The sequence below is a fragment of the Aythya marila genome (assembly GCF_965140915.1).
Source record: "Aythya marila genome assembly, chromosome: 1".
NCBI lineage: Eukaryota > Metazoa > Chordata > Aves > Anseriformes > Anatidae > Aythya > Aythya marila.
In genome coordinates, this window is record NC_139042.1 from 104904471 (window position 1) to 104918186 (window position 13716).

General features: G+C 37.8%; 1 protein-coding gene across 1 annotated transcript in view; it reads left to right on the forward strand.

The window, feature by feature from the left end:
* The window catches only part of ROBO2 (roundabout guidance receptor 2), a 465479-nt gene that overhangs the window by 36563 nt on the left and 415200 nt on the right, over positions 1 to 13716 (forward strand). The window contains exon 2 of the mRNA XM_082784840.1: positions 13282 to 13608. Coding sequence (XP_082640966.1) covers positions 13282 to 13608 — 327 coding nt within the window. The remainder of the gene's footprint in view (positions 1 to 13281; positions 13609 to 13716) is intronic.

The following is a 13716-nucleotide window of genomic DNA, read 5'->3' on the forward strand; positions in this document are numbered from 1 at the left end:
ATGGGAGGAGGAAATGAAAAAAAGATTCTTCTTTTTAAATAGATTGGAAGAGCTCATTTGAGTCTTGGATAAAGAAACATACTATTTTATTAGCTACAGGTTGAAAGGTAAAAAGGTTACAAATTAAGTGCATACAGTGAAGCATGTATGAAACGTGCATAGAGAGCAAAAAGAAAGTAAAGGGCGCAAGGAAAGAAATGCTTTTGTGAAATTGGATGTTGGGGTGGGTGGGACGGAAGCAAAACAAAAAATATTTTAAAATATTTTAATTAAAGACAGTGTATGAGGTTGAGTGCTCTCAGGTGAGCTGAATTGTACTGTATGAAAGAAAAAAGAGAAAAACTAGAGTTAACAAGGTATTTGCAGACAAATTTAAATGCTGTCTATAAGTTCAGTAATTATTACTGATGAGAATTTCCTTGCTTAGAAAGGGAGTTAATGTTTTTTTTCTTCGGGTATGGGTGCGATAACTGTTAAAAGCTTGTAGCATTTTGGTGATCAAACTATGCAGTACACAAAAAGATGCAGTATTTGCAGTAAAATATTTATTTAAAAACATCTTCTAAAAACTCCCCTGCTAAATATCTGAAGGGACAAATACAAGTCACAAAGCACTGGAATAAAAATCACGGTAATCTTTTTTTGTGTGTTTAGGGTGTCAAGAATTTTATCAATATGACTTACGCAGAAATAGCAAGTGATTGAACTTTCTCTAAAAATTGCTTGTGAGCACGGGGAACTATGTGTATCCGAGTCCTTAAAAAACAAGCTAGCAAGAGGCATTTTCAAATGCCCTTTAAATCTTGTATTGCCTGTACTTATTCACCTGGTTCTTGTATATTCACGTATATAGCAGAGAGACAGTTGTGAGGAAGTTTATGCTGATTCAGAAAGTCATTACTCCTAAGTGTGTGAAGGAGTTCTCACTCAAGATGGGGTTTAAAAAAAAAAAAAAAAAAAAAAAAAAAAAAAGCAGTAGAATTAGCAGCTGTCTTTGTAAGAGCTTGACCTGTTTTCATCCTTGGATTTTTGGAGAAACTTTTATGTCTAGGTGACACTTGCAGAGAGAACTGATAGACAGATATCCAAAGTGTAACCTGTAGGTTTCTGTATGAAAGGACTTTTGGTAGCAGTCATGTTACTTTCAATTTTATTTTGAGATTTGCTGGTGAATTAATATTAATTGGCTGATAGTTATTTAGAACTTTACAAATACATGTATTTTTTTCATTTTGGATGTTTGGCTTGAGTCTTACATAAGGTATTGGTATTGTCTAGTGGCAATTCCCTGGCCATCTGTGACTGGTGCCGTTCAGTGGAACAGGGTGGGGAGCCTTTGCTGCCAACGTCAGCAGTGAACTCAGTGGCTGCAGGGAACAATTTAGAACACCAAGGTCAAGTGCCTGATGTGTTCACAGTAGGAATCCTCCACGTTCTTCAAAATATTATGAAGTCCATTTCAGATGGGTGAAATTATGTTGATTTCCATAACAGTTGTCTAATGTTATTTTTTTGTAATACTTGGAGCCATGGACATTATTTTCACGGTATTCAAAATGTGTAATTGTTTACATCTGCTAACTTCAGTAGGATTTTTCTAAGTTGCAGAATGTGAGGATAGCTTTGTTGAAATGTGAGGGGACCAAACTATTGCTTTCCAATCACAAAACTTGTATCATTTTAACCCCCTTGAGATTTATCTGTCCTTGTTTGACTGCAGGGCTTTTGCCTAGCTGTGAAATATTGCAGACTTTCAAGTTGCAGGATAGGGGGAGTGTGTTAGTGACCCCAGAGAGGTTTTTATGAGCATGAGGATAAAGGAAGAGATCAAGAAAGTAAGTTTCTTTGCTTTAAGTAGCTGTATGTACTGTCTTCTGTGAAGGTTAGGGTGGCAGAACTGTCAAGCCTACCTGAAAATATGGTCAAAACTTGTTACTTGTTATGTTGTGGAGAGAATATCAGTTTTTGATCAGAACTAAACTACAAGCAAGAAACTTCATCATTGTTTACAATGGTGAAACATTGAGAAATTTTGGCTTATTTTTCAAAATATTTATGTGCAAGCTAAAGACCAGGTCATTTTAAATTTTTTGAAGAGACTTCCTGAAGACATGTTCCAAGTATTTAAATGGAGAACTATCTTCTTTGCAAAAATCAAAGTTCTTATAACACTTTATTTGCAAAGTCACTCTGATTTCAGTCTTACTTTGCGGCAATTGTATCCTACTCTGATAGCTATTTGACACATGGCTCTTGAAGGGATCTGGACCACATTGTCATTTGAAAGTTATTATATAGCTATATTTTTCAGTTTAAATATATTTTCATGTTTACTCATTTTTAAAGGTTTTAAGTAATATTTAAATGATGTCTTGAATGGTCATTATGATCTGCGAATAGAAAGTCTTAAACTATGGAGAACCTGTGGTTATCAGTCCTTGTGTGTAAAAGCATAAAATTTACCCACACTTAATTAACCGTTGTGGCTGTGGGTTTTTGTTTCTATTTTTTAAGCAATGGTATGTAGGAGTATTAAAAGCTTCACTTTGCCTAATAAGAAGCTATTGTTAGTTCCCCGGTGCTATGTTGCTAATGTGCTGGCTCTATAGTAAGGAAGTTACTGTAGGTCTGTAAACAATGTCTGTAGGTTACCCCATTCGTTCTTGACCTGGGAAAGACCTAAAAGCTGTCTGGTGGTGTTGGGCATACACTCACACTTAGCTTTGCTTAATTCCAGAGTGGTTCTGGAAGGTTTCCGAAGGAAGAGCTGTTGTGCTTGAGCTTTCCTGGATGAAAAGAGTGGGGGAAAAAAACTCTTTGTATCTGTTTGATGCTTTTGTTACATGGTGTGTATGTATCACAAAGTAATTTGGACTGGACTGGAAGGGACCTCTGGAGGTTGTCTGGTTTCTGTGTGTGTGTGCATACATTTCATACACATACACGTGGCATGCCTTTGTGTATATATGCTGTGTGTAAATACATATATACACAAACCTTTTCCTTTGTTTTGCTTTTCAGAACTGCAAACGTTCATCTTCTTTCTTTTTTTTTTTTTTTCATTCTTGGCATGATTTTTATCATCTCATTGTTCAGAGCCACTGAACATTTATGGAAACCCACACTTGGAGTGGAACAGCTATTTTAATTTCAAAAGCCAGAGGTTTTTGGGGGAAAAGAAAATAAAAGAACAAACTACTATACATAGGGTGTGGTGGTGGTGGTGCTTGTTTTTTTTAGTTAAATAAATAGTTGTCGGTTGGCTGCCTCCAGGGACCATGCCTACAGTAGATCTTTTTACTTCTTTACTGAACTCCAAACCAGACTGCTTTGCCACAACCAAATTAATATACTTTTCTCATTGAAGCAGTGACTTGTATTCATAACATCCCTTTTCACCTGGGAAAAAGTGATTCATTTGCCTGTGAGTCTGTACACTACTTTTCAGGGATATTGTGATAATATTCACTCCTCTTATAAATGCTTGTAAGAATCTCACACAACCTAACAGCAGAGCAGTAGAATACAATAACTTTTGGGGAATAGTAAGACCATGTGAAAATATTACAAAACAAAGAGCACAAGCATCAAGATTTAAGTTGAAAGAATGTAGCTGATCTATTTGCAATCTGGACAGTGCTAATACAGTTCTGAAAAAAGTGCAGTTTGAAAAGGAAGGGAGGTAGCTCTTCTTATTTCAAATTATATAAAGATGATCCACTAGGAAGCCTCTTAATCAAGATCCAATTTGCACAACTGAAAACTGCACAGAACTGTTCTGCTCTGTGCTGGCTGTTCTGCTTTTCCATCTGTAATGCAACTGAATTTTCCCTGCAGTTGAAGTGTGAAACTTGTATCTTGGTGTGTAAGAAAAATTTTGGAAAGATGTGAATTGGAATAAATTTCTGTTGAGTCTGCATAGTGATTTTGGAAAGTATTCCTTAAAATAATTTCATATAAGGAATAGGGTGATTATGCTGTGTATTGGATTAACGTCCATGTTTAAACAAACAAAATGGAGAGTCAATTTCATGTTTGCAGTGTTTCCTTATGATTAAAATTGATTACACCTCTCTTAGCAAAGTCACAGTTTTATGCAACAGAAACTTAATAGGATCAACCTTGCAATAAGATTTGCTCAAAAATTTTTAATGACAGTTTTATTGATCTGTCATTTCTGTGGTGTCTGCTCTCCCTTCTTGGCAGACACGCGCTACAGGAAAGGTGGCTTATCTGCAGATACACGTCCTGAGGAAGTTAGGGTGTATTGGTTAATGGATTAATTTTGCTCTAGAAAAAGCTTTCAGAGGACCTTGTCATAGCTGGCATGGCTTTGAACAACAACCTTACCTTGGAAGCAGTCATATCATTGGAGTCTGCTCCCATCTGCCAAATCTCAGGGGAGAGGGAGAGATTGTAAAGTATAAATCTTCAAAATGTAATCTTTACCCTGTCACTTTGCCTGGAGGAATGTGTCTGGGATAATCAGCCTGATTCTGGTGCATCAGCCTGTACTCCAGTTGAGTTTTCTCATTATCTTGAATTTTTTGTACATTATCTTTTGTTCAAACTAGGATGTGACTGACTGGATCTCTATTTGAGATCTCTGCTCGCTTTCACTCAATTCTGTGGTTAAAAGGGTAGTGAAAGCAACACACTTATTCATTATATCTAACAGATATGTATAATAAATGTGTCTGATAAGCACTTCCTAAGTGGAATAAGGCATATGAAGAAGCAAGAAAATGAACAGTAACTGTGACTGGCTTTCAGTAGATTTAACTAAGTAGCTGCAGGGGTGTCTTTTTTCAAACTTAATGTTATCTCATATGAAAGTGTTAGTTTCCATAAGGAAAAAGGAACTCAAGCCTGGCCATGTGACAGATCCTGCATAGCCAGAAAATGGTCTGCAGATGCTATTGTAGCTATCCATCATGTCCATAAAGCACATCAGTCATTTAATTGTGATTTTAATAACTTAATTTCAGTTGTATGGGGTTTTCTTGTTTGTTTACTTTTTTTTTTTTTTCTTTTTGTTTGCTGCGTGGGAAATACCCAAGACATTAGGATAAAAGAAGGTTATTTGACATTAAAATACAGTTTTGGAGCTGTCTTCTCAGTAAGATCAAATATATCCAGGCCCTTTCCTTCCTATGTCTACTCATTTGTTGTAGGTTAATTTTTTTTCAATTAGTTTTGGTGTTTATTTTTCTGCTAACCAGGCTGTTCACACTCTCTGAGGAAGAGTGCATCATTGGCTCTTGCCAGTGTGTATTCAAAATACTATTCAAAGTGCATTCAAATTACTATCAAAGGTACAGAACAAGCTTAGTACTCTCTCAGAGGCAGCAGTTTGCTTTCACTCGTAGCTGGCATAAACTTTCAAATGGCAGTATGACCTTATTGGTAGATGTTTCTGTATTCCACTACTGTTTTATAATAAGCTCTACATTATGAAGTTTCAAGTTCAGTTGTCTTTGAGACGTTATTCTTCTTGGACTAGATATATAGATATAGGCCCTTTTTAAAATATCTATATAGATATATAGATAAAGGCCCTTTTTAAAAATGGCCTTTCAGAAATATTGAACTGAAAATGTTTTTAATGTAGTACACAATGCAATATATATTTTTAAGCTCTGCATAGCACATTTCTTCTTTATATATATGTGCGTGTGTGTGTATGTGTGTGTGCGTGCCTGTCAGTATTTGCACAATAGAAAATTGTTACCTCTGTATTTTGGAGTTATATCGTAGTACATTAGCAGCAAAGTAAAAACAGTAGGGGGACAGAATACTAGATAAGTACTCTATAGTAAGGACAGCGTCTTCTGGTATGAGTACTTTTAAGTGGCTGATAGTCTTACTATTGAAAATCTAGTCCCATCTTCCTTTTTTATCAAAATACATTAAAGCTATGTCTTCAGAATTTTAAAGAAATGAAAACGTGAGTCTTCAGAAAGGATATAAAGGAGCAGTAGCCTTAGAGATGAATTTAGAAAGGGCTTTTCTGTATGTAGGCACTCAGGTAGTAGAAAGCTGGAAAAGAGGTGGAGAGATGCAAATTGATGGTATGTGAAGTGGCAGAATCACTAGTGGAAAGTGGTGACAGGAGGAGATAAAGTCAGAAAGGGGGAGAGAGGGAGTGAGGGAGGGAGAGAGAGAGAGAGAGTACTGAAGAGGCTCCTGAAGGGAATTCTGAGATGTGTATTGTGAAATACCATATCACAGCATTAACGTTTAAGCTGATACTATATACATATATGTAATTGCTCATCAGTTATGATAAAATCCCTAGCCTTTCTGACATGTATTCTCTGCCTTTCTATTACGTCTGATCAGCTCAGTAGCCATGAATGTTTTGCTGACTTACTTTAGGAATGAATGAAATCACTATGAACTTGGTCTGTGCTGTTGCTTTTCCTGTATGACAGACCACTTGCTTATTAGCTGCTTATGTAGAGAGGAGGGTTAATAGGTGAAATCAGCTTTTGGTCTTGATATGAAGCTAATAAATTAAAACTGGGCATGAAATGTTGTAAATGAAAAGGGTTTTCCTTGACATTTGAATGATGGTGGCATAGGAGGACTAGAAGATGCCAAATGCCTTTTTCTGTGAAGATATGTGTATAGTACCCATTCATCCCATTACCTTTTGTGAAGGTGTGGTGAAGAGGGTGGAATATTGACTCAGTTTTCTTTTCTACTTACTGCTGTGTCTCTATAGCAAATCAATTACTTTGATTTTTTTGATTTTTTATTTCCCCTCTTTTAGTTTAAGACCATTCTCCCTTGTCCTATCATTATCTACCCAAGTAAAGAGTCCTTCTCCATCTTTTTTGTAAGACCTCTTTAAGTACTGAAAGACTGCAATGACGTCTCCCCGGAGCCTTCTCTTATTCAGGCTGAACAGCCCCAGCTCTCTCAGCCTTTCTTCATTGGAGAGATGCTCCAGCCCTCTGATCATCTTTGTGGCTCTCCTCTGGACCTGCTCTAACAGGTCCACATCTTTCTTGCGCTGGGGGCCCTAGACCTGGAGACGGCACTCCAAGTTGGGCCTCATGAGGGCAGAACAGAGGTGGACAACGACCTCCTTCAACCTGCTAGTCACACCTCTGTTGATGCAGCCCAGGATGCAGTTGTCCTTCTGGGCTGCAAGCGAACACTGCTGGCTTGTGTTGAGCCTTTCATCCACCAGAACCCCCAAGCCTGCAGGGCTGCTCTCAGTGAGTTCCTTTCCCAGTCTGTACTCGTGTCTGGGGTTGCTCTGATCCAGGTGTAGCACCTGGACTTGGATTTGCTCAATCTCATTCGGTTCACGTGGGCCCACTTCTCAAGCTTGTCTAGGAGCCTTTGGATGTCATCCCTTCCTTCTGTTGTATTGAGTTCACCACTGCTTGGTGTCATAAACACCATGTTGTCCATCACATCTGAAATGAGATAAAACGTCTTCAGATGCCTATAGTATAATGTGCATTCCAGAATTATTTTTTTCTACTTTTGTCATTTTTGTTCACTTTTTACTTTCTTTTCACTAGTTTGATTAGGAAGTAAGCGTGCAAAGTATACAAAGTCATAGGACAGAAAAGGAGATCAGGTGGCAAATACATTTCAATGGAAGTGCTGCATCTGTATATCTAGTAACTAGAGCTTCATTTTTGCATTTTTGTGGCAGTGTTTCCTCCAGCAGCTTCTTCTCACGCAGCTCCAGCTGGGTTTCATATATTCAGTGTCCTGACCTTTGTAGACATTAACCATGACTGATGAAGAAGTGATTCACATAAAGGTAGATCTGAATGCAAACATGCTCATTACCTGTGAAGTGATAGTTGATTACAGATCTATAAAGTCAGCAATTATTATTACAAGAACTACAGCATTTCCCATTAGCCAACATTTAGCAGGTCAGAAGTTGCCAACAGGCTTTGGTATCTGAAAATGAAAACTGTGCTTGTTAGTGACAAAGCATTGTCTTGCAGTATCGTAGACAATACAAGCTGATAACTTGATGTTCACTTTTAAATGAAGACGACTTTATTAATAAGTAAATGTAACAAAGAACAGCATTACCACTTCTTGAACAATTTAATTCAAGATTTCATGAGCCACACTTTAGTTTTCCTTTGTTAACTGTGCAATAACTTATATTTTACTATGTTATGAATTTCAGATATATTCTTTAGGAAATATGGAAAAGGTCTGCATTTAAATATAAGTATTGGCATCTACCAGTAAAGGCAAAAATGATATAATATGAAAGCTAGACTTAGACAATTCAAAATTTTACTCTTTACTTACTCTTGTCGATGACTGAAAACCTTGTATAGAGCTTTTTTACTGAAATAAGTGTTTCTATTGGCTAAATGGCTTTGAAGATGATTTTTTTTTTAATAGAATTAGCTTTATAACTGTTTCTTTTAATTCAGTGCTGACTTGTAGGTGAAAGTTGAACAATGTTAAATGGGGTGAGGGTGAACAATAGCCAACAATTAACAGTAAACTGTTACTTTGCTGTTTACCTGGGGGGGGGGGGAAGCGAAAACGTTTTAATCTGTAAAGGTGAAAAACTCACATGAGATAAAGCCATGCATTAATACTGTTCCATAAGTTATCTCCTGCTACTGTAGTAGTTCTCATTTGCTCACTGAGGACTATGAAATTCCCTTAAGTTACTGAGGAAATACTGCATGAGAGCCTTGGCCATGTTACATTTCCTAGCTGCAGGACCATCTGATGTGCTATGGCAGCATACATCACTTCACACATCTCCAAATCCATGTTTTCTGAAAGTCTGAATTATTTCTATTAATAGGTTTCTAAGTAGGTATGAGAAGCTGCTTTGCAGATGCTGCTTCCTTCCTTGCCTCATCCTCGTTTAGAAATCAAACAGAAAAACACCTTTTGAGGGAGAGAAGTTTGAGCTGTCTGGTATAGTGTGGTGGTTTTGGCTATAGCAGGGTCTCAGCAAAAGTATTAATGGTTCTTTTTAATGGTTCTTTTTTTTTTTTTTTTTTTTTTGTTTCCTTCTTCCTTGAAGGCTACCGCATTGAACTAATATTAAAATCCAGAGACATTGAAATTGTTAGTTTTGTATATGAGAATCTGAGCTCAAAGAAGATAGATTGGGGTGGTTTTCAATGTGTGGTGAAGATATTAACGCAAGCACCCTCACATTTCTGGGGTGTGTGACCAGCAGAGTTGCAGGTGACCCTGAGGTTGTGTGAATGCTGTGGGCTTTTTCTGTGCTTTTTGTGATTTTTGTTTCGTGATAGCATCAAGGCAGAATGTTACTACACCTAATTCTTTTATAACTTCACTTGTTCTTGTCCTTGATTTTTTATTAGCATTAATATAAGAGTATCTGATTTTGTGGCAGATGCTAGAAATGCAGTATGATTGCTGATTTTTATTTTTATTTATTTTGGTTCTGCCTGACAGAATTTGTAAAATAGGAGATGAGGGTTTCAAGATACACCAGAGAAGAGTATAGAGAGGCAAGTTGAACATCAACAGCCTACATCAACAAATGAACATTTCATTTGTTGCAGTGATTTTAGCACCTTTTTGTTTATTGCTGTAGTATAAACAATGAAACAGTAATTTCAAAGGTAGAATACTGTAATAGGCTTGCACTTTAGCTTTTTTCTTATGTGGTGTTTTTCTTGTTGTTGTTGTTTTGTTTTTAAAGGTGGCCTTAATTATTCTGTGTAGTAATAAGCAAAAGTGTGAGCCTAAAACTTTCTCTGTGAATTAGTTGATAAGACCTATATGAAGCTACTCTTCTGGAAATGGGCAATAAGCAGCCATCCATCTGCAATAACTATGCAAACTCGAACACGCAACAAGCATTAGAATATTCTGTGAGTGTGTGTGTTCAGAGAAGTATCAATGTTTCCCTTTCATAGGTGCAGCTTTGAATTAGTCATGGATATTGCAGGACATTTCCAAAGGTGTGTTTTTGTCCAACAGCATGTAACAACTAATTTGAAATCGTTACAGTCCATCATGGTAATGGCTACTTAGGGACTCTTAAATTCAGGGGTTATTCACATGCCGTATGCATCCCTGAGACGTAAGTGTATTGGAAATCCTTGAGGGAAAAATTGAGAAGGAAGCTGCATGGATAGCCCAGGATGCAACACAGACTGCCTGCTTCAGTGAGGCACCTTGCTGTCTTGGATAGGCTGTGGTTCCTTCTCACTCTCCAGTGAAAGGAAAGAAGATATCTTCTGGTCAGTTAGCTCATGGGATTGATATTATCCCTGTTTCTTCTAAATTAGGTTGTATCTGGGGCGGGGGAGCTACAGTGGGAGAATCGAAACCTAACGAGGAAAACACCATATGACGCGGTCACTTTCAGGCACGTAGACAGCCAGAAAAGAGGTGATGGGGTCAGGTTTTTGGTTTGGTTTGCTCTTTTAAAATCGGGGTATCTTTTTGGAATAGCTGTTGGTGCTCTGTTTATATTTGAAGGAGGAAGTCCATGGTTGATTTCTTGTGTATTTTCCTTCCCCTCTCTTAAGTGCACACCGAAGGAAATGACTTGCAGCAGTTGACTGCAGAAGGTACACCCAGACATCTCAGGAATGCATAGTATGAGCCCCCTCCAAACATAGCCCAAGCCTCTCTCCTTGCTCATTGGCACCATCTCTGCTGCCTGCAGCTCAGCCCTTCCTTGAGCACAGACATTAGTAACCATAAGTTTTGTGATTATACATTAGTAATGAAGAGGAAGCATTAGTTGTGTTATGACCTGAGGTGAGGCTTTGAATTGGTCTGTAGAAGGCAAAAGGTTTCATTTGTAGTGGAAGAAAGCCCTTTTCATGGGATTGGATAAGGTCTGTAGTTGTCTGAATGTGCTGCTTGGACTTCTGAGCATTGTCACCAAATATTTGTGCATCAGAAAACTACTTGATATTTTGGATTTGTACTTTTAATTGTTGTTACAAATTTGGTTACTTTTTGCTAACTGTCTAAAAATGTAGTGAGATCTGCCAGTCTTCTCTGACTTCAGTCACTCTGAAATTCTTACTGGTAATGTTAGGAATTTATTAACGCAACTGGTGAGTGGTTTTGTCTTCAGAGTAAGAAATGAAATAAGCTGGTAGATATGTGTAGAGAACATTATATGTGTCTCAGTGTTTGCAGTTTACTGTTTTGTCCCATGTATTGTGAAATTCATAATCTATAATGGTGATTTCAGTCTTTTTCAATGTTGTGTATGCAGTCACAGCATAGAGATACCTAAGTTTAAATTCTCCTGTTGGATTGTAAATGTATTTTTGACAGTAGAAGGGGCAAATGAAATACTTTTTACTATTCCAAGTGTGTTCTAAGTATATCTGTTTGTGTTTTGATATAAATTGTTGTGCTTGTATGCTAGCAGTATGGATTTACAGATATCTTGACTGTACTGGTAGTAGAATCTGGTAGCTGCTGAGAGAGTCCATTTGTAGAGGAGTGGCATAGCACCTTATTGCTATGCCAAGCCTCAGTTTAATGACCAGAGTGTTAGTAAGACTAAGTCCAAAGATGGATTCAGTATGTAGAGTAGGTCCTTATTCCTTTTCTCATAACTTTTGGAATCAGTGAGGTGTTGACAATATTTTTAAATGTATAATGCCTAGAATATAGTTAAGATACTGTTATTAAATCTAGTTTCTACTACTCAGCAAAACTGCTGGTCAGAAGATTGAGACAAATGTTTCACTGAACTGCAGAAGCCAATATAGACCTTATATTTAAGAAGTGTGGCCCAGTTGTGCTGGAATGGCAGCACCACTCAAAGGATTTTTATGACCCATGCTAGAAAAGATGGTATGCACTAGCAATTAGGAGGGCAGTTTTTATGAGGAGCAATTTAGAGGCGTGAACCACTGTGATCAGTTTTTTGCAGAGAAGCTGTTTGCTAAGCTAATATATTCTAACTAAATATGCAGTAATGAACTATATCTGAATAGTTGAAGCTCAAGTTAGGAGTGCTGGACCTTGTGTTTCTGTTGGGTGATGCTGTTCTTGCATATATTCATCTCTGCAATTTGCAAATAGCTGTAATGAGGAGCATAACCATTTTGAAAAAACAATAAACTCTCTTTGGGGAAAAAGGGTATTGCAAAATTTGGATAGTGTTGTGATACTGGTTGTTTGTTTTGTTTTTCACAAGAGTTCAGTGAAGGTTCAGGATGCTCTGATTTTGTGAACCTGAACTATGAGGTAAAGTCTGTGATGGAAGGTTGGCACTGGATTGTCTCCAGGATGATGAACTCAGTGCTTATTGCTTTCTCATCCCGTACTTTTATGGGGTCTCCCCTCCTTTAGCACTTCTCCTCTCTATTCCAGGTCGTTAGTGATGGGAGTAAGGGTGTGTTGGCAAAGGATGGAGGACAATGATCCACTTGTGCTTCTTTGCTGCCCCGGGCTGTAGGAAGGCAACTGAGTGTAAAGGAACTACAGAAGTAGTGTCAAAGTGTCTGCACAGCAAAATACAGAGCAAGGCACAAAGCTACTACTGTAAAGTCCACTAAATTACTGTTGTATGCCTGTATTATATTTGTGTGTGTATGCGTACGTACATGCAATTCACTGAAAATTTCTGAAGTGTAGTTGACGTTAGAGATTTCCAAATAAAAGTAGACATTATGAATGACTTTGAACGTCTAAAACTGCCAACTACTGCACTAGAAATTAATAAAAGAAGGAATACTTGTCAGGATTTAATTGTTCTTTTTTTTTTTCTTCTGTATTGGGATTTTTTTCCTTTGCTTGCCATACATGCACAAAGCACACCATTAAATGGCAAGGGGGGAGCTGGGGGGGAAAAGAGTTAAACAATGAGTCCACAGGACTTTTGGAGATGTCCGTATGCCAAGTCTGACAGATGAAAGGATGGGAGAGCAGTGGCCATGAGTGGCATTTGAAAGCGTGCAGGGATCTATAAGCTAATGTAAATAGAAAGATTTATGTTACAAGGAAAAGATGTCATGCTGGTATATGTAAGAAATTCTCTTACATACATGTCCAGTCTACATGTGGTATGGATTTGTTAATGTCTTGGTCAGAGGCATGTGTTTCTAGTACAAAGTCTGGTTATTAGCTGTGAAAGTCTGTGATACAGTCTCTGATATCAGATAAAAACAATAGCAGATGATGTCATCTGTGTACAGGTTGTCTTTTTATTTTCTGTGAAAATTTTGGTGGCATTGAAAGAAAAACTTGTGAGAACTTTCTGTGAAGCCAAAAGTACAAATAATTTACTCTTCCCCCACTCTTTTCTTTTTCTAGGATCTCGTCTCCGCCAGGAGGACTTTCCACCTCGGATTGTTGAGCATCCTTCAGATGTGATAGTTTCTAAAGGAGAACCAACGACCTTGAACTGTAAAGCTGAAGGACGGCCAACTCCCACTATTGAATGGTACAAAGATGGAGAGCGAGTGGAAACTGACAAAGATGATCCTCGCTCTCATCGTATGCTGCTGCCTAGCGGATCTTTATTTTTCTTACGAATTGTGCATGGACGCAGGAGTAAACCCGATGAAGGAAGTTATGTTTGTGTAGCAAGGAACTATCTTGGAGAAGCTGTGAGTCGCAATGCATCTCTGGAAGTGGCATGTGAGTAAAGTTTTGTATGATTAGCACTGTATAAGTCTTTTAAAGTTGCTTTCACGCTCTTATCCAGCACTCACGTATGTTCAGCAGTTTGGGAGATGAATGCAGGTA